At 45.2% G+C, this 21,073-nt stretch overlaps 1 protein-coding gene across 10 annotated transcripts in view; it reads right to left on the reverse strand.

Moving 5' to 3' along the window:
* The window catches only part of mctp1a (multiple C2 domains, transmembrane 1a), a 124,463-nt gene that overhangs the window by 37,025 nt on the left and 66,365 nt on the right, over positions 1–21,073 (reverse strand). For all 10 annotated transcript variants that reach the window (XR_007113210.1, XM_047590837.1, XM_047590834.1 and 7 more), the window contains 8 exons: positions 20,915–21,045; positions 20,009–20,195; positions 14,034–14,127; positions 9,439–9,541; positions 8,644–8,746; positions 7,914–8,015; positions 7,272–7,346; positions 5,184–5,303 (listed from right to left, as the gene is read on the reverse strand). Coding sequence is in view for 9 of the 10 variants with exons in the window: in XM_047590837.1 (XP_047446793.1) it covers positions 5,184–5,303; positions 7,272–7,346; positions 7,914–8,015; positions 8,644–8,746; positions 9,439–9,541; positions 14,034–14,127; positions 20,009–20,195; positions 20,915–21,045 (915 nt within the window). In the remaining variant the exon portion in view is untranslated. The remainder of the gene's footprint in view (positions 1–5,183; positions 5,304–7,271; positions 7,347–7,913; positions 8,016–8,643; positions 8,747–9,438; positions 9,542–14,033; positions 14,128–20,008; positions 20,196–20,914; positions 21,046–21,073) is intronic.

Genomic DNA, 21,073 nt, shown 5'->3' on the forward strand with positions numbered 1-21,073 from the left:
GGCAGTGGTCAGCCCCGCGCCGTCTTTGTGCCCACCAGCTGGGCAGCGGGGGCCCTGCGGTGCCTGGACCTTTCCACCAGGACCGGGGCCGATCGCAGCCACCCGCCCCCCTCGCTACACCAGATAGGAGGCTCCTCGCCTGGGGAGAGGAGGCAGCGGGAAGGAGCCCGCTGAGGATGTCAGTGACCAGGGAAGGGCGGAGGAAAAAGGAAAATAACGACGAAAACATGCTGGATCGAAGGGAACAGGAGGAGGAGAAGGTTAAATGAAGCTCCAGATGTAGTCTATGGGAATAATAATAACACATATTACAGTTGTTGGTGGTTGAATATCTGAACAGGCACACGGGGGATACTGATCACAATTCGGTTTCACTGTTTTCACCAATGCTTCTGCAGTCTTACCGGTGTGGTAATCTATAATTTTCACTACATTTGTCTCTACATTTTTTAAATTTAGCAAAAAGTTTGATGATTTAGTTTGGAGTAGGCAAATAAATGTGTCAAGATGTAAATGGATGAGATTTGAAAAATGAGAGATTATAATTAATATAGTCTGTAATTATCAAACCTATAAAGAATTGTTGTAAATTCTTTATTTTTGTTCATTTCTTCTCGTTTTGTCACCAGAGCTAATGTCACTTGACTAAATCAAAAAATAAATAAATAAATAAATAAGTCAGGAATAATAGATTAAAAATGTGTCTTTATCCGGCATCCAAATGTATTCTGGCATAGCAATGGATCATCATCTCTTTTAAAACTATTCATGCTTCAACACAAATTGTTGAGAACAAAACTATTCACCTGTCATGAACAAAGTGAAATAATATTCTCCCGTGTCACATCTGCTGAGCCAGTTTAGATGTAGTGAAAGGCTACATGTGAACTGGGCAAACTTCACATCTAAGCACAAGCTGAATGTCAAATGAGATGTATAATTAAAAGAGACATTTACAAACAAGAACTAAGTAAAACCATGCCAGAATCATTTGTAATGTTTTAGCTAAAATACGCAAACACACACACACAACTAAATTATTCTGAAAATTATCTGTAGCCGGATTTCACTGCAGTTATAACCGTGTGTGTTTTTAATATTAAAGTATTCAAACACAAGAAGTTATATCAAAGTCGAAATGATTTATTCAAGCACTTAGTGTGGCACATTGAGAGTTGCTGTATCTGTTTCAAAACACAACCCGCGTCCTTACGGCTCTTTGCCGCAGCACCGTGGGAGGGTAATATCAGTATTTTGGCTTACATTAACCACACACCAGGCTAACTTTCCCCCTGCTCTGTCTCAGTGGAGTGAAACTGAAGTTTGGATTTCAGACTTCCCCTTTATCTCTCTTACATCAATTTCCATGCTGGCACTAAGTGTTGCCAGATAGCAACTAGAAGTCCTGTTAAGTTCGAGGGAACGAGAGAGAGAGAGAGAGAGAGAGGGAGGGAGGGAGAGCGTGTGTCCTGTTTGTGACCAGACCTACCTACCTATCATTCAGTGGTGCTAGACTGCCCCCTGCTGCTCCCCTGCAGAATTCAGAGCCACAGCAAAATTAAAGCTGTTCATCCGATAAAAAAAAAAAAGCAAATCACTGTGTCGATCATTGTGTTAGAACATAGGAAAATAAAACGCAGCGTTCACCACTCTTGGACACAATACTACAGCTGCACAGTGGTAACTATTAGTAGTAAAGAGAGCTGTATCATGACTCCTCAACAAAAGGCCTCAAACACTTTCTGTAGACTCTCTATCTCTGGTGATTAAGCTCCGACTTGGTATTCTCTCTTAGTCATGCCACTATGCTTCAACTATCACTCTCCTGATTGCAGTAAAATGTGAAAGTATATCTTTCAAAGCTGTCCCTTGCTGTGGGCAAAGACGAACTCCCGACTTTAAAACTTTTAAAAGTTAGACAGGTTCTTTGAAGAGGAGTCAAAGGAGCAATTTAAAGAGACCTGGAGTGGTGTGTACCACTGGCTGCTATGGCGCCTCAGCTCTGTGTGTGTATCAAACTGCCAGGCAGACATGCGCAAACACGCACACATACACACTCCAATAGTTGCTTCTGTACCTGTCTTTGCTTCTTTTCTTTTTTTTTTCTTCCCTTTTTTTTTTTTTATTTCAGCAGGGTGAATTTTTATCTAAATGCAAAGCAGGTGATAGGTGCTCCAGTTTCCTCTAGAAGTAGCTCCCTTGTCTGGGCTCTCTTCCTGATAAGAGTCCTACTTTGCCTGACATAAAAGAGCCCGGTATCATTTCCCCTGCCTCCCCAACAACCCCCAGCTTGCTGCCCTCGCCCTTCCCCGAGCTTCACAAAGCTGCCTCTATTTGCTCCCAATTCAGGGCCCAATTGCAGATAAAGTTACAGCAAATTTGTTTGGAGGAAGAGCTGCTGAGGCCTGCGGTCCCTGGGGCAATAACAGCCTTGTCTTGCAGGGGCCGTGGGGAGAGCTGGCAGCGGCGGGAGAACAGAACCCAACACCGCTCAGCCCGACAATGGCCTCAACTCTCTGGGAGGGAGGGAGTGAGGAGGGAGGGGAGGAGGAGATAAAGGAGAACGGGGATGGATGGATGGATAGAAGGGAGAGATGCTCAGCTTGCAGGTGTGGCGAGCGGAAGCAGACGCTTAACCCCGAGACAGGGAATGGAGACACCACCCCATAGACACACACATGCAGACGCACACACACAGACACCACCCATCATGCAGGACAGGAGGTAACTCCAGTCCCGTCCATTGTGCCAACGCCTCAGGCAAAGCTGCCACGGTGGCTGATTCACTGTCGGGATGGGTGGGTGACAGCAGTGTGGGTGTGAGAGAGAGAGAGAGAGAGAGAGAGAGAGGGAGAGAGAGTGAAAAGCTGCATGTGAGACTATGCGATATCTCTCTTTTTCGCACATGCACACAAAACACACACAACGTACACACTAATCACAGCTGGCACTAATGGGTGATGTGTACATGCGGCTGGCGTTTTCAGAATTGGGCAGAAGGAGAGTAAGGGACCATGAAGGAAATTTCTGAACATTTCTTTTTTTTTTTTTTTTTGCGCGGTGACACAGTGTGACAACTGCATTTTGATGTATCACAAAATTCCACAAATATCTGAAGAAGCTTAACCCCCCCCCCGAACCCCCTCGCTCGGGCTCACTTAGCGGTTAAGAGACGCGCACATTTGTAAGTTTAGAGGTTGAATTGCCCAAAGCTCCACCTCTGTAGCTGCAGCCGCGTTCGGAAAGTTAAGTGCAACATCTGTCTAGAAAGACATCCAGACAGAAACACACGTGCACATGTGTACAGACGCACATGTCCATAATCACACACAGCAGTACACCTTCATGAACGCACCACCTTGGCCAGATGGCCCCCCATAAAAACCCACTTAAAGAGATGAGTGAAGTGATTAAGAGGCCTCTCGAAGTAAGGGAGAAATGAGAGGGATGAAGAAATGGAAGGGGAGGGAGGGAGGGAGGGAATACCTGTGAGGGGGGGGAGGCCCTAAATACTCTGATGCTTTTAGCTAAGTGCATACTCCTACGTTAGCAGACTCCCAAAAGAGCGGTGGGTGGGAGGGAGGGGGCACAATGACACCTAAATTTCAGGATTTCTATAAACTATAAAACACTATGTCCTTGGCCTAGATATATCCTTTGTTATCACGTGAATATGTTGGATATAAGTGAGTTCAATGAGAATACGAATAGTCAGAGCAGTTCCTCAGAAATGGATGTACTATACGCTGCGTTTAGGAAAAAAAGGACGGGGAGACGCGTGTGTGCGTTCGCTGGCACGGAGGCTCCACTTTCCAAGGCTGCATCCTCCCCTCTCCATTCACCATGTAGATTGGCATTTCTGAAGTGACCTTGTTTTCTGGGAAATTCGTGACATTGTTATTTTTTTTTTTTTTTGTCTCACATTTTCATTTATTTCTAAAAGATGGGACTCGAGGACTCGCGCCTCCGGTCGCACTTACATGAAGGAAAACGCGAACGGCGCGCGCGCACGCACGTGATTTCAGGACGGCGCACTTGCGCACGTAAAAAGGGAAAATGTTAACTGATCGATACCGTGTCTCTCCTGACCCGTGTCTTGTGATGACACGGTGACCTGCTGTACAAACACACACATTCAGCCTCTGCAGAGATTAAGCTGGTGTCAGACAGCCAAATGCTGCTTATGTCTAATGTCTGCTGTGGAGACACTTAGCGCTGCCATGGTAAAGGGCTGGGGCAGGGCGGGTCCACCTGTCCTGTAGCTACTTAAGTCAGGACACTAAACCAGACAGGATTAAATGTCTGCTCTGTCATCTTTAGGGTAGGAACCTCCATGTAGACACCCGCTGCCCGGCAGGAGAATGTCTTTTACTGATAGCTCTGCTGTCCAATTACACTTCACCTTTTAATACCAGACACAGATGACAGGGGAGAAAGAGACAGAGAGAGAGGATGAGGATGATGATGATGAAGAGGAGGCCGGTGGATGAAGACAGAAAGGCTGCCATTTCTACTGTCGGCAGGAACAGCTTGTCACACTTCAAAAGCTCGTAGTTGCGTTTTTTTTCCTCACTATTTGGACATCTGAGGCTCTAATAAAATAATATTTAAGATTCAACACCACTCATTCCCAGCCAGCGAGTGTCAAAACAGACAGTTGCCATATACAGTACGCGCCATGTGTGCATGTACATTTAATACAAGGACATAAAAAAAAAAAAAAAAAAAACTTAATCAAGTCTACCATTGGAGTGTGTGAGTAACAGTCTGTGGTTGGGTGGGTGCACTTAACAGTGCTTGAGACATGAACAGTCTCTTGTGTTAGAGTGTGAAATTACCAGTGAAGGATCTATACTTTGTTAGCAGGAATGGTCCTACAGATTTGGTCCGCGCGCGTGTGTGTCTCCTCTGCGTGTGTTTAGCGTGAAAAGTACAACCAGTAAGATATATGACTACACATTTAGCGCAGCGCTCATCAACGTAGGCGGCGTTTATGTAATTTTTCTACGACAAAAAGGAGCCTGAGCTACGTTTGAGATTGTTTTTCTCCAACATTAAATCCTTAGGAAAGCAATAATAACAACATACATCATATAAGTAACAAATGTACACTCCTGGTCCTTTGTGTCGGGTAAATGTGCTATATTTAATGCCACTGTGAGTCTAAGTGCACCTCTACGCACCACAAAAGCACAGATGCTCCTCTGCGGAGAGTCCCACTCGAAGCAGCTGTTGATGTAGCAGCCCGTGTTGATCAGGAACGTGATGCAGCGTCTTACTCGGTTGAAGTTCTGCAAAAGCAACTGTGGGAGAGGCAAACGAGGATAAAATAAGTAATACTTAACTGCCACCTAAAAGATAGTGAAGTAGGACCAGCCTGGACACAAGTAACATGATGCTTGTGATGTCATAGTGTTCTCATTGATGCATTGATTTGTTGCAAAATAATAAACTGGAATGATATACTGCTAAAATGGTACATCCAACCGCTATAGTGTCTCATTCAGCCGTCCCTTTGTAAAGTTAACTCAAGCATTAAGATACAGCACGAGATTTGCACCTTTGACCTCACTTTGGATTTATTATCACGACGTTACATTACCGAGGGCACCATGAGGACATCTGTGTGTTTTCCTTCTTTGGAACGGCTATATATGGATGTCCACGGGTGAAGGACGCAGCCAGCTGATTCGCAGTGTTTCTTTATGTCTACTCACCCCGCGATAAAGTTTAGTGCAATAATAACAATTTCCAGTCCCTGGGTTGTCCCTCTCTGAGCGTTCTCCAGGCATTTGGCCAGAGATAAGAGAAAGCCGGCTAACCGCGGTCTTCCCCCTGGGTTGCCAGTCATTCAGGGAATAGCATAACAGCGGCGCAGAACGCCAGCCGCCCAATCAGGTCAACATCGGGAGAAAGTGCTCCCAAAGGACAAGCTGTCTCTCAAGATCCCCGCTCAAATGAAATAAAGAAATTCTAGGTCATTATTTTACTCGTTTTAAAAAAAAGTGTTTAAATTAGTGTATAATGTGGATGTACAGTATGTGTTAAGGCTATTATACGTGTGTACAGACGGATCGGTGCTGCTTTCACGCGGGATGAGAGGAGGATTTCTCCTTTTCTGTGTATGATTATGTGACGACTGTTGTTGCGAAACCGGGGATGACTCTGCGGCGTCCTGCTGGGGACAAACAGACCCTAAGGTCAGCCAGACAGTGAATCATCCATTTCCACATTCGGGCAGCTTCGCTGTCGTACACGCCACACTCCTCCTGGGTCTTCACTGTCATAACCGGACATGTCCTTTTCTGTGAACTCTGTCTAATGTGTATTTTAGTTATTCTTTTAAACGCAGAAAGGCAACTTATTAAGTGAAATGTCATAATTACAATTAAAGCCTTGTGTTTGGCAGGCGGTGTGCGCCTTTTTTCTTTCCTTTTCAGTGTGTGTGTGTGTGCACGTTAAGCGGCGAGCGACAGTAGGGGAGACGCTACCACGCAGCAGAGCCCTCGCGGGGCAATCCCTCCAAAGCAGCCGGTGACATCATCATTGCGAGACGCTGACACGGGTCATCTCCATGAGTCAGGGGTGAAAAGGAGATGGAAAAAAACGATTCCGCACCCAGAGAGAAAAGCTGAGAGAGCGGGCCGAGATAGAGAGAGAGAGGGCATGAAATAAACGGGGAATATATATATGGAGGGCTGACAAAAGGGGGTGGTATGGGAGCGGGTGTGTGCTTGCGTGCTGGGCTGCGTGCTGTTCTGGGCAGAGCCGAGCTCGCCTGTGCATGGCTCAACGCTGACTGCTGAGCCCAAACGGTCACTCATATGACATGTCTGATGCGGGCCAGCCCCTACCATTCATCCCTTTGTGGTGCCGCCACACTGAGCAGCGTGACAATGAAGTGCAAAGCAGCAGTGGCAAAGAGGGCCAACTATAAGGATGGCCAATCTACTTATGCACCCCAGAGCTGACAGCTTGACATTTCTATTCACCGCTCGGAGTGGATGCGAGGGGGTAGAGATGAGAAAAGGGGGGAGAGTAGGGAAGGGGGGAAAAGAAAAAAAAAAAAAAAGAAACAAAATGCTGTTTTTCCTTCAATCATCCCGTTGTATCTTGCCCACACAGTTGTTGTTGCTTTACAAGATGCCACTCACAGGGGCCGTTGGTTTTGCTTCAAGACGGTTAAGCAGAATAGCAGGTGCGGTGGTGGACACAGATAAAAAAAAAAAAAAAAAAAAGTGGTAGTAGATAAGTGTTGGCTGCCGTCGTACCTGTTTGGACACTCTGGGCTCCTCCTCGATGTACTTCTGCTCAATAGGGATTAACGTCCTGAGACCAGCCTTCACCTGGAGGACGGGGGAAAGAGCGAGCGGTGTCACAAGCGGCAAATGGTGAGAGAGAAACAACGCTTTCAGTGGAATTTAAGAAGTATGCGGATGAGAAGGACGGCGGCGGTGATTTAGCACACAGACATGTCTTGTTTGTTTTTTTTTCTTTTAAATTTTTTTTTTCAACACACTGTGTTCTGGCATAACATGGCAGCACATGCGTAGAGCGTGCCCCATGTCAGAGGCTAGAGCGAGCGGGAGGGGAAGCCGTAAGATGGCCGCTATAGGACACACACAGCGATGGTGAATGGGCGAACAAAGGCTGCTGAGAGGGAGTCTTCGATAATTAAAGCCAAAACGAGGACGAGGGACAAGGGACGAGGGATGAGATGGAAGCGAGGGAAGGGAGGGGGTGACAAACAGAATAAAGACAACAGCAGTAGAAGGGGGGAATGCTGGGGAGAACAGAGAGAGAGAGGGGGAGAGAGAGAGAGAGGGAGGGGGCGTAATAGGGGGTGGGGGGGCAAAATAAAAAAAAAATCAAGGAGGAGACTCGGGGAAAAAAAAAACAAAAGAAAGACTTACAGCATTAAAAATCACGTCTATTTCGAGAAAGATGACCCCTTTTGTTGGCCCTGTCAGCTCCTTGCTTTTCAAGACGTAGGCTTTGCGTTCTCCATTTTGGATCTGTGGGAGAGGGACATGACAGGCGTCTGTCTGGCAATACCCGGCTGAATCGGCTCCCCGGGCCACCTTTGAACCCCAGCTGCTGGCGCTGACAGGGAACCCAAAACAACTGTGGCAACTCTGACAAGTACCTGTTCATTACCCACTGCAGCTCGGCTCTGTCAAACAGAAATTAACTATCCTGGGGAATCACACTGTACAGCAGAGCATGGCTATATTAGACACACAGGTCTTTCTCTTATATATTTATATATATATATATATATATATATTTTTTTTTTTTAAATATAAGAGACACTTTTCTGTCTTTATTTCTTCCTCCAAATCGTTCCGTCTCTCTATAAGTGTCATTTTCGTATCATCTCCCATCTCCTAACTTTCTTTCTTCACAGCCATCAATCTATCTCTTTTTTTTTTCCCTCGGCCTCTCTTCCATTTTTTCTCCCTCCTGTCATCTCTCCCTCTTTGTGAAATAACAACAGTGTCATCAGTGGAGTTGCAAAAATAACCTCTGCTTTTTATATCTTTTTCTGTCTGTTTTCATTCTTACTATTCCTTCATGTTCTCTCTATGACTCCCAGGGGGGGTGGCGGGGGAGAAAAGAAACAGAAATCTGCCTTTGACTCACGCTCAGTAAAGGAATAGCAACTTTCCCCAGGAAGTCCGCGCTTCTGTCTCGGTCCTCGTCGTAAACAGTGACCTCAAGTACCGAGTGGATGTCCTTCACGTTACTGGACCACACACAAAGACAGCGTCAGTGACACACACACACACACACGGAGAAAGCTATTACACCTCGCCGAGGCTTCTTAAAATGTGACAGCATTAGAATTTCCATCATTTTTAAAATCTATTACATTTACGTTAATGTTTAAAGATGTCACAATTTAGTGATGCAGCACTACAGAACAGCGTGAGCTAAATAGAGGAGTGAAGCTCAGACGTGTCGGAAGTATCTTTAGAAAACTAGACGAGCAAAATGATCACTGATGTGTGGAAAAAATGCTATCAAACACGCTCATGGAACAATTAAATGAACCTGCAACATCACTGTGAATTCCTAAGTGTGTTATATGGGAGAAATTGCTTCGTATATATAATCAATTAGCTCGATTTATTTCCACATTTCTATTTATATATTTGAAGAAACACATGCTTTTATAGTTTCTTTATTATATTTTTGTGTGCACATATAGAGAGCACATAAAACTATCAAATAAGAAGTATCATTGATTATAATTGTTTTACTGTTTACTATAAAAATTCAATCCCATGATATAATGTGATCAATAGATATTTATGATGAAACCTTTGATGAAAATCGTTTTTTATACTTTTTTTTTTTTTTTTTAAATGTGACAGAAACTGTGACTTTACCAATCTAACAAACAAGCACACACATCCGTGTGCAAAAGCCACTCACAAAGTGAAGACCTTGTTCCACTCTGGGTTGAGGTTTTTGTAGACAGTGTGCGTTTGCAGCCGATCGTTACTCAGCTCCACCACGCAGAACGGGTCGCTCTTACCTGCCACACACACACACATTTAAAAAATAAGTAAATAAAAATTTTGAATTTTTTTAAGAATAATTTGCAAAATATTATAAATACAACAGATTTTTTCATTTTATTTTTTTATTTTAAGTTTGGCTAGCTTGATGTCTCATAGCAAGGTAATCCCAACAGCTTTTATCCATCCCCTCATGTTATTAAGACATATAGTCTACACTGTAGCGTCCTCCGTTCATGCAAAATGACAGCTCCAATACCCCGGACTTATCAGAGCTGTAATAATATGATTCTTTCATTTCACCCCCAATCCTGTGTACAATATACAACAGTATATCAGCGCTGTAGCTGCAAGCCATTTCTATCAGCACCCTGGGAACATGGACAACTAGAAGATAAGCTCTAGGACAACTGTGCCCTGGGCAGTGACAGGGAGGGACGGAGGGAGGGAGGGACGGAGGTAAGAGAGAGAGAGACAGGGGGGGGAGAGAGGACCTTGAGGATGGATGGTGGTGAGAACTCAGGGGTCGACGTGGCTCTGAAGGCCAGAGGACTTCTGAGTAGAAGATAAAGAAAGGGGAGAGCGGAGGGGGACGGCAGCGGCAATGTGATGGAGACGCACATGAGAATTAAATGATGGGGGACATTTTAAAAAATAAAACTTTCCAGGAAAGCTTTCCACTTTTATGCTTTTAAAACAATATTTACAGATACATCATTTATTGAGGATTTAATTGACTATTTGGAAACAAAAGCAGTATCAAATATGTTATAGTGATAATAAAATAAATAGCAAAACAACATAATCCAAACCTAACTTTACCCTACAGAATGATTAACTAATGAATATCATGGACTAGATAAAACCTGAACACTCCATGTGGGAACTTTAGAGGCGCTTGATGTTAGAAAACATAGATCTGATATATGGTATAAATCATATCATGCTAATTAATTCCAACTAAACTTTGAATGCAGAATTTACTACAGTTATGTAACTGGATGCAGAGGAACAGGAGAAGAAAAAAAAAATCTCCCTCCTCCTGAGAATAGCACGCTGTATTACAAGAATCAGACCCAGTAATGTCCTATATATCCTCTATTTGTTTACTAACATCCAACACTTCAAGTTCTTTGTACACAGAAAGGAGTGAGACCGGCTCCCCGCGCCTGCCAGCCCACCTCCCTTCGATTGCCTCAAGATGAACTAAAAACAACAAAACTCTTAATTCTGGCTTTGATCATGGTGTTTTATTAAAAACTGTCGGGAGCCGTTGCGCTGCTTGTTCAAGCTTAGCGCTTGAAAGGGCTGGGTCAGGAAGTTAAAAAAAAAAAAAAAAAAAACGCCCCAAACAGATTCCCAGGGAAAATTTTAAGCAAATTGAAAGACTAGCAAAGCGGCGATGTTGCATAACAGGACTCGATAAAGTTAGGATTGAGTTCGAAGACCCCCGAAGCGTGAGTGCGTCCGTGTGTGTGTGTGTGTGTGTTATAGGGAAGCACCCGTGTGTTCGGTGTCATTGATCGGTGTGATTTTCCTCAAATGTTGTGACAAGGGCAGGACATTTAGTGGGTGTGCTAGGTAAATGTCACTGTGATCAATGCTGAGGCGTAGGCGTTGCCTTTCATATCTGTTTGTGGCGCCGTATTGATGTAGAGCGTTTCGAGTGGATATTGACAGGTATGACTTCTACGACAGAAAACAAGATGCATTAAAATAGACAAAAGGCGACGGACTCGAGGGCCGACTCCACCGAGCGTCTCTGGCTACACTTTATTAGCCATGCGCGCGGTCTGCAAACTATTGTATATAAATGTAATTTCTGCCTCGGTCTAATTATAAATGCACACAGTAGCAGCTTATTCCAAACCGGCAGAAATAATATTTTCACACTAGATTTCATTCAATATTTTACAGTTAATTTTCGAGTAAAAAATTCAAACTGTCCCTAATCATCTCGGAGCTTCCATATCATAAACGATTATAATGTTGTCCCCACAAATCAAGTCTGATTAAATAAAAATGCAATCACCGAAATTATGAGATGGAAATTATTCCAGCGGTCCCCCGTCCCTCCCCCAATTTCCTCTCTAATATTCTGTTTTTAATGACATGGCAGGCTGCGTTGCCGCGGAGAGCCAGTTGTTATTGGTGATGAACTTTCACCCTATTGGCCGCCAGCACCAGAGGCACCTGTCTTAACCAATTACACGCTCGGGTTTGAGCGCCACTCAGCGATCATCCAGGTAATGTCCGAGGAGCAAGGCTCCTCCCCCCTCCGGGTCCCCATCTCTGTGGGCGCGGGGAGAAGGGTTTTGCAGCGAGGAGTGGGCTTAAATTAATTTTCAGAGTGCTCTGAGATAAGTGTGGAGGATGACGACAGCGGAGAAAAGAGGAAGCTGCGCGCTGTAATTGCCTCGCGGAGGGCTCAGAGTTAGCGAGGGGGTTTGAGGTTAGAGACGAGCCCTGCGCTCTCTTGATCCCGTATCATCGCAGTTAATGATGATTCAGGCTTTAAAGTGTCAATCGTAAGGATTCACGTTGAATTTAATCCTTCGCGTTGTTTGTTTTTGACAGGAAAGATGCTACTAACTAGATGGATTGATTGGGTGAAAATGTGAACTTCACTGGAAGACTTTGTAATAAAAAAGAAGAAGCAAGTATCCACCGTGTGTGGTGGTGCTGCTGCTGTTGCAATTGCCCGTGCGTGTGTTACTATTCAAATGCTCCAACAGTATAGCATCCACTCAGAGGTACAAGAGCTGGTAGACAAAAGGGATTGTTGGTTTTAGAGACTATTTTCAGTTATCCTACTTGGGCTGGAGTGGAGCTACTCCACAAAAACACTCCAATTAGAGACAGAGAGAGAGAGAGAGAGATGGCCAGAGAGAAGGGGGGGGTGGTGGTTGGGGGGGGTCTGGGGGCAGGAGGAGAAAAAAGCTGTGGAGACAGGCAGCCTGAATGGGAGAGAGATGGCGAACTCTCTCTCTTTTTTTTTTTCTGTTTGTCTGTCCTCCTGTTTCTCTGTCACCTTGCTCCTGACCCTCTCTTGGTCTGGGTTGTTAAAATAGGGTGTTCATGTGGTGAGGGCTCTTATGTGGCTCTTACAGGGCTATTGTTTCTGCCAGTGACACGCACACAGACGCGCACGCGGACGCGCACGGGCCCCGGACTCCGAACGGGGAATAAAGCCGCCGAGAAGCGACCCCGCCTGTTGTTGGTGCCCGCGCGTTCGCCTGCGCGGGGTTAGACTCGCTGAAAGATAATCTTTTCAAAAGAAATGCTTCCCTTTGATTCGATCGTCGTCGCATAAATTTCGAATGAGGCTTCACGTTGAGCTTTTCGCACGAAGAAGTAAAGCCACATGTCCGAGATTTACTCTCTGTCAGTCCAAATAAAGACGTCCCGTGATGTGTTGTCAGAAACTAATGCAAATGTTTCGATATGAAAACCAGCGCAGAGTCCAAATCAAATCCAGTCATTTTGAATTCGGTTGTAGTAGCTCCTTTGTGAAATATTAGCCCTGGTTGCCTCTACCAGACTAGCTGCACTTATAGACGGCTACACAGACTCTGACCATATACAACCATCGGAGACATAGTGAAGTTTTATTCTCTTGATTTTTTTTTTTTTTCAGGAAAAAAAATCGATTTAACTTAGAATGAATGATGAGCTCTACAACAGAGTCACAGAGCAAATTTCTGCTCTGAGTGAAATACAAGAACCAGGGAGCCATTAGCCTTGCACTCCGGACTGCTCCGGTCGCGCTTTGCAATAACCCAAATCAACCTGCTCCACTCTGTATTTGCTAATGGGACTGAGGATGTTTCAAATGGAGGAAAACTCTAGACTCTCTCTTTCTCTCTTGCACACACACACACACACCCACAGACACACACATTTCCTTCCCTCTTTACTAGATAATACAGAGTGAAAAACTAGGCCTGTCCACTGTAGACCTAATTAAAAGTAAGAATTAATGGAGAATGGAGGATTCAGAGAGAGCAAGCAGAGAGAGCGCGGGAGGAGGGAGGAGAGAGATTTGTTGGTTCAAATGTGTACTTTTTCTCTATTATTCAAATGAGCAGGCTGCGTCTTTTTCTAAAAATGCAGAGACAAATTTAGCGTCCTGCACAAAGTACACTTTAACTCTCTCTGAGGATTCTCACAGAGGATCATCCCTTACACCAAAATTACACCCCGACTTTCTTTTTGGCTAGATTTATAGCAGATTGAAACTGTGCCATAGAAATTGTTCACTGTCTTCAGGTGCAAAAAATGAAGCAATGTTTTTTTTTTTTAAAGCAAAAAATGCTCGTGTTTCTCTCGAAAGTGTCACCTATCAGATGTTAGTGTTAACTTTGATTATGTAAAACAGAAATTGCAGAAACAGCGTCAAATATTGTAGATGCAAAACTTTAATAACATTAACAACGAACTCGCAAGCACATATATGACAACTACTAGGGGTTACGGTTCTGCTTTTTGGACTTAAGGTCACCGTCTTACCTGTGACATCTGCCGCCATTAGTCCCTCGGCTCTGATGACCTTAACCTGCACCACGCCGACATCTTTCAGGTTGTGAAGCGACCTCCAGAGGCTCTGAAACATCACAGCGACAGGGGTGGAAGGTCAAAGAGGAACGGCAAATTAGCATCGAAGCGAAAGGCAGGTCAATAGCCTGACATTTCATTAAGAGAGGAAAGGGTAGAACATGTCCTTTACCAGTCTTCATTTGAAAATGTAGAGCTGGCATTTATAGGCGAGTCCGACGGAGGACGAATGGATGAATGGGATCAGACAAAGTAGCTGTTTGAAGGGGCTTCCTAACTTTTAATTTTTGAAAATGAACTAAATTTGCCCATTTTGGTGAGGAGGAAGATGCACAACGTGAACAAAAAAAAACAAACAATAGTCATGAATCAATGAATTTCAAGTTCAACATGACAGTATGTTTACCTGATAAGTATATATACACATATAGTGAATGTTTTTTCTGCATTTAACCAAACCTTTTATACACACAAAGAGCAGTAAGCACCACACCGGCAGTGTCTGGGAAGAAGTTTAGAGGTTGGGTACTTTACTCAAGAACACTAACGCATGACCACTAGTCCACATCACTTAAAATTATTTTAAAAAACATTGCAAATTTCAAATTCCAAACACACAAATGAACTTTATTCGCCTGCAAATATCAGAAACAAACACATTCCTAGCGCATCTCAGTGAAAACGTGTGTTTTTTCCGTGCTGAGAAATTACAAACACATAATTTACACGTCTCCCTGGCATTAATGCGTCTTCCTGCGCTTGCTTTACAGACAGATGGAGAGAAAAATTGGGCTGTAATAACAGAGATATCGTATATCAAGCGCGCACCACAGGTGAAGCCTGACTGACAGTTACCGCGGTTATACGCACGCCGAACTCCGGAGGTGCTGCGAAGCTTTGTGATTGTCTAACGTGGGAATGGATACAGTGTAGGTTTCAATAACCAGGAGCAGGAGGGGTGATTGTGTAACAACTGGTGTGTAAATCAGATGAATAAAAGAAAACCTGTGGAGATCAACGGCTCAGCCACGAGGCACGGACGCACACTGACAGGCACACACAATCATAAACTCAGGCTTTTGTTCCCACCCCAAATACTCAGGTATAAACACATGCATGGAAAACCTACACTGGGGCCAAATTGAGTAGCATGTCTGCGCGTCTTAAAAGCAGAGTGGAAATACACTTCACTTCAATTTATTTCTCTCTCTCTGGCAATAACCCCTTCCGTCCCCACAGGAGTAATTATAATTTAAATTTCAGAGTCAGGGCCAGGCTACAGACTTAATTCATTATTACCAACTCTGTCAGACTCTGCCTGTTTCCAGCGATATCATTGTCCAAAAGCTCTCTAAAGGAGATGAGAGGGGAGAGTGTGTGAAAGAAAGAGAGAGGCAGAGTGCGCAAAACAGAGACGGAGGGAGAGAGAGTCAGAGAGGGGACGACGCTCAATTTTTAAGGCACGATTTCTCTGAAGATACAGCTGCTTGTTGTGATTACTGGGGTGAAGCCAAAGAAGAGAAAAGGAGTCGGGAACTGGGCATGAGGGAGGCAACGGAGTAAGAGCTGAGGGCAAACTAATCTCAGACTGGTTAGCGTGCTAGCTTAAAACAGTCGCCACGGCGTAAATAATGCAGCTGTAAGTAAGAACAACCTGAATCAAAACGATCAGATTAATTTAATTATTACTGAATGGTGTATGAATTGATTTTGCAAATTATCAAATCTAGATTTTATTGTTTTCTTTTTTTTTTTTACTTGTTCCATAAAAAACATTCTGCTTTTAAGGGAAAATGTGTTTTCTTCTCCTTCTTCCTTGAAGCACAAAAATGTCCAAACAAAGAAATGAGACAAAATTGCATCTTTAATGTATGGATGCTGAGATTTTCTTTTCACCCCCCAACCATTCCTATGCTCTCCATCCCTTCCTCCCACCACACGGGCTCCCTGAGGGGACGTTCAGGGTTCAGCCTCAGTCCACGATTGGTAGGAAGCAACACACCCATCCTCCACAAGGATTCAAATCCCCATCAGGAAGACAGGCAGCAGTAGACGGACCGGACGGATAGGTACGGAGACAGAACGATGAAAGGAGGCCGAGATCAACCCCCCCCCCACCACCACCACCGCATTTACGTCCCACCACGCCCCCGTCGGCACGCAGGTGGAACGACTGGGATGAGGGGGACATGAAAAGGAGGGGATGAAGAGGGGAAAAAATGGAAGGACAGCGTTGGCTTTCATAAGACAAACCCCCGCCCCGCGTGTTGACTGACATCTTGTCACCGTGACGTCTTCTTCCCGTCTCTGTCACAAACGCACAAATGAATCAGGCACGGGCTTATGACTCACTGTCATCTTTGAAGCGTGTCACCTTTCATCGGCGCCGCACAACATCTCAAAGACACACACACCCCCACTCCCCGGCAGACCCTTCAGTGCAGGGGGACGCTTGATCAAATGACATAAACCGAATGGCAACAACTTTCTTTCTCGTCCTCCGATTCCCACTCACATTCGCCGGCTCGCAGCCTGTCAAGAGTCTCCGTGAACGCCACTCTCCGCCAGCAGCCCCCCGTCCCACTTCCTGTTCAGGTTGTGTCCCTTCGCCTCACCCTGGCGCAGTGCACCAGAGTGGGTGGGAGAGGTACTGCACACGCACATGTGCGCGCGTGTGTGCGCGTGCGGTACGGCGCACGGGGGGTGGGGGGCGGCTGGTGAAGAGCCACCACTTCGGGGAGGTCACCACGTCGTCCTCCTCTCATGCACCCATCTCGTGGCCACCTCAGGACCATTAAGAGCCATTAGTGTGTGTGCTCCTTTGCCATCATAATGCATAAATCTCTTCCTCTCCTTTTCCCCCCTCTCTCTGTCTCTCTCTCTCTTTCTCTCTCTCTCTGTCCCTCTCTATCCCTCTCTACTTCTGGGAAACAGTAATTAGGGATGAAGGAAAGGTTACAGCGAGCAATAGAACATCTAAGGCGGTTGTCTCTAAGTGAGTGTATTGCACCGTGTTGCATATATCTCCGCTGCAAGCTGCATTCAAAGTAGTTTCAAACCTTGTGTGCTCATTCACACGGATACACGAGATAGGATCAGGTGAACACAGGCGCACAGAGACCTGGTGCGCGCACACACACACACACACATAGAGAGCCATCACAATGCAGAACAGCCAGGATGAGACGGGCATTAATGAGCTCGGTGCTAGCAACAGATCCCAGCACTCAGGTGTCTGTTATCGGTTTTCATCAATGGCCACAGATTGAAATGGGAAAAATAACACCTGCCAAATTCAGCACGGTGACCTCATTGTGACCACTTGAGGTGGCGCGCGCGTGTGCGCAGTCGTGGCGTTTGCGTGCGCGACAAAGTGACGAGGACACTCCATAATAATAATTACGGAGAAATTCACGTTATAAAACCGAGTGTGAGCATGATCTCTGCCTTAAAGTAATCTCACTTGTGTGTTTTTTCACGGCTGAAGGGCGCATTCTGAACGTCTTCTCTGAAGGTATCTGCTCTTTAAAGCTGCGAAGATGACAGCCCGGTACTTGTGTTGCTCCGCCAACCGCTATCATTTTATTAGATGGCTGACACGTGGAGACTTTCTGTACGCGCGCGCGCTTGTTTGTGATCAGCAGTGGCGGACGCTTTGTGTAGGCACGGACAGCTGATTTCAATCTGATAATACCAGTCGGCAAAAAATGTTCCTACACATTCACCTACACGCAGGCACACTGGGCAGATTAGCAGGCTTTGAGCAGCACTGTTATGTATTAGTGGTGCTACTTGGTCTTACCAGTGCTCTTTGATAAGCTACATCTTTATTAAATTCTCCGACTGAAAGACTGCCAGTCTGGGGAAAAGGAATATGTTAATAGGTAGAGACCATTCAAGTCTTCAAACCGACCTCACTGTGCCCCTCCATCTGCAACCCCCTTCCTCCACCCTCTATCTCTCCATCCCTTCATCTAACAGGAGGGCCACAGTGGCGGCAGACAAAGAGCCGAGGGTGCCGGGAGAGCGGGGCAGAAATGGGAAGTGTGGGAGAGAGAAGGAGGCAAGAAAAGAGGCAGGCGAAGGAAGTAAAATGTGTCGCCTTCAGCCGAGCAGAAAAACGGGGTCTGCGCGAGTTGTGGGAGAGGTGAAATAGCTTTTTCTTTTCATTTTACACGCCTTCCCTTCCCGGTGCAACCCTCACCCTTTACCTCTCGCCCCCTATTACACACATTCACTAAAACACACACACACACACACACATACACTTCTTCACCCCGCCCTCGTTTTTGTGACTGTCAGCACAGCACATTTGTGACTCAGTCCTAGAGCTCCCCCCTCTGATTCTGGGTGGGTTCTGCACCGCGAAGCAGAGCGGTCGACCTCCTGTGGCTAGCCAACAAGGCACCTCCGTGGTTATGTGGGTCGTGGCACCGATGTTCGGGCCGCTGGGGCTCGTGCGCGCGCTGAAAGGGGCAAAACCCGCACCAGCTGGGAAGTACCATCCACTGAAACCTGAACACATCCCACAATCTCACAAACACGGGCGGCACCGTGCTGTAACATCACGCGGACACACAGGGTACCCACACATAACACAACACAGGGACGTAGTTTCCAACAAACAATCAATTTATTTTAACGGGTGCAAGAATGAAAACCTTAAGAAAGTCTGTTTATATTAAAATAAGAGGCTGCATGAAGAGAAATCAACGAAAAATCTGTTGATGCACAGAGAAATGTCCCATGTGAATTAAATCAGTGAATTAAATCTGTGTGCGTGAGCTGTGTGAGCGTCGTTGTAGCGGGATTGCGAGGATGACGGGGTGTGAAGGGTTAAGTAGGCTAAGACAAAGACATGAAACCATTGTGTCGAGTGGAGGGCCTCTAGAGCAGATGGGGCCTTAGGGCTCTCTGACTCTGCCTCTACCTCTCTGGCTTTAATACTAATTTGAAATCATGTAAGCTTGATGACAACTGGCTAACAAGCCGAGACGTTTCGCAGATATGCAGATAACTGAATCCACATGCATCCGTCATGAAGGCACAACACAAACAAAGCCCTGCACAATACCAACTGCCAGAAGGTATGAATCACAGAAACAGAAACAAACCAGCGCCGTTCATCCAAGCAACTCTGTCTGTGAGAGGCCGGGCCCGTCCTCTCAGGTCACGCATTTCTTCTTCTGCCTTTTCCCTTTCGAGCATCTCCCACTCCGTTGCTGTAACCCTCTGCTAACTTCAAAGCACGTTAGCTCGGGGAAAAACTCATCTTGATGAAGACGTCTCTGATTTTATAACAAACGGAAGTCTGGCTATAAATGTGCGAGGGAGTTGCTGTGTGCCACATAAGTCTGACTCATGATATAAAAAAGAAACAATATGTTTCTCTCTGTCTTTTTTTGTCAACTCGAACGCGTCAGTGCACAGTCATCAATCTGAAAAAGAAGCCACAGCATCCGGTATGTGGTCAGTCAGTAACACAATAGCAGTTTTTCGCTAAATAAAAGTGTTATTTCGGAAATTTCCATAAAGTACAATTGCGCTTTGTACGTGTTTCCATTGAAAGGTGTTTTGGGAATGGGCTGTAGTCTCGTCTCGCGATATCCCATAATTCTCTTCAAGGCTTCACCTCAACGAATAGACTTCAATAAACTGGTCACATGACCTCCTACGTCATCTCCGGTGCGAAAAAACAGTGTTTCCATTGCACATTTGTGATAAACTTTTATATCAATACATCTGAAAAACCACCTCATGAGAGCGTAAAAGCGTTTTAGCTTCAGATATTTGAGAGGTTTTTCGAAATGCAGGTGTTTTTTATTGTGATATTTAGGTTGTGCGCATTTCTGGAGGTAACGCTGCAACTGATACTCTGTACTTTGCTCTTATGTCTTGCTGAACCCAAAGACGCGAGGAAACTAACTCACATATCTCTGCATGATCTGGTGTCTCTCGTGCGGGTCGTCCAGCATGTTGACTGACAGGTCTGAGATGGAGACGGCGGCGGAGGCAGTGAGTGTAACCAGCAGCACCAGGACACCTTCCCCTTCTTCCAGCGGCAGGTCCAACTTGTGTGTGTGCTCTTTACTAAGCAGAGACAGGTCGACGGTACACCTAGAAGAAGTGGAAACAGAACCACAGCGCATATACTCTGATCAGGCATAACATTATGACCACTGTCCTAGAAATTGTGTGCGCCTCCCTTGTGCCCCCAAAACAGAAACATGTGTCTTCTGAGGGTGACCCAAAGTTTTCAGTGGGGGGGGCCTTTGGGTCCTGTGGGTTGAGGGGAGGGGCCTACTTAATCAGTTTGAGATCTCGTGAATTTGAAGGCCAGGTCAACACCTTATGATGTTTTTTTTGAGCTGTTGCTAAACTATTTTTTCTGCGTGTTTTGTGTAGTTATAGAGCATCTGTAAATTTTAATAATGCAGATGAAATCAGCTTGGCTGAAGCCGACACAATGAATGCAGTTTAATGGACACTTAGGGGCATCTTCTCTTGACTGAATTGATCAAATTGATTTTCTGACATGACCTTTACTCTTGGATGGTTAAAATGAGGACAGGCCAGAAGTAATTACTGAACTTCAGTGAGTGAGTTCAAATCAAAGTAAAGGCTGGAGTGCCCAGAGTAAAAAAAAAAACTTTTCATCATCAAATAGCCCTGAAATTAAACTTGCACATTTGCCTAAAACAAAGTCTATTTTGGAAATATAAGAAAATACTGACACCGTTCTCTGATAGAGTGTCAATAAAGAATCTTTATTCTACCTATAAAGCAGAAGGCTGAGATAACTACATATCTAGAAGGACTCGCAAAGACCACCATACCTTCCCATGAAGTCATCCTTCTTCCCAGCATCTTTGTCCCAGACTGTAATGTCCACAAAGCCTCCCTGCTCATCATACAGGTGGAAATCAAACTGCTCTCTCCACTGAGGGTTCAGTGTTTTGGGAATTGTCTGAATGAATCACACAAGGAAATACATT

Source organism: Mugil cephalus, chromosome 8 (assembly GCF_022458985.1).
Source record: "Mugil cephalus isolate CIBA_MC_2020 chromosome 8, CIBA_Mcephalus_1.1, whole genome shotgun sequence".
Lineage (NCBI taxonomy): Eukaryota > Metazoa > Chordata > Actinopteri > Mugiliformes > Mugilidae > Mugil > Mugil cephalus.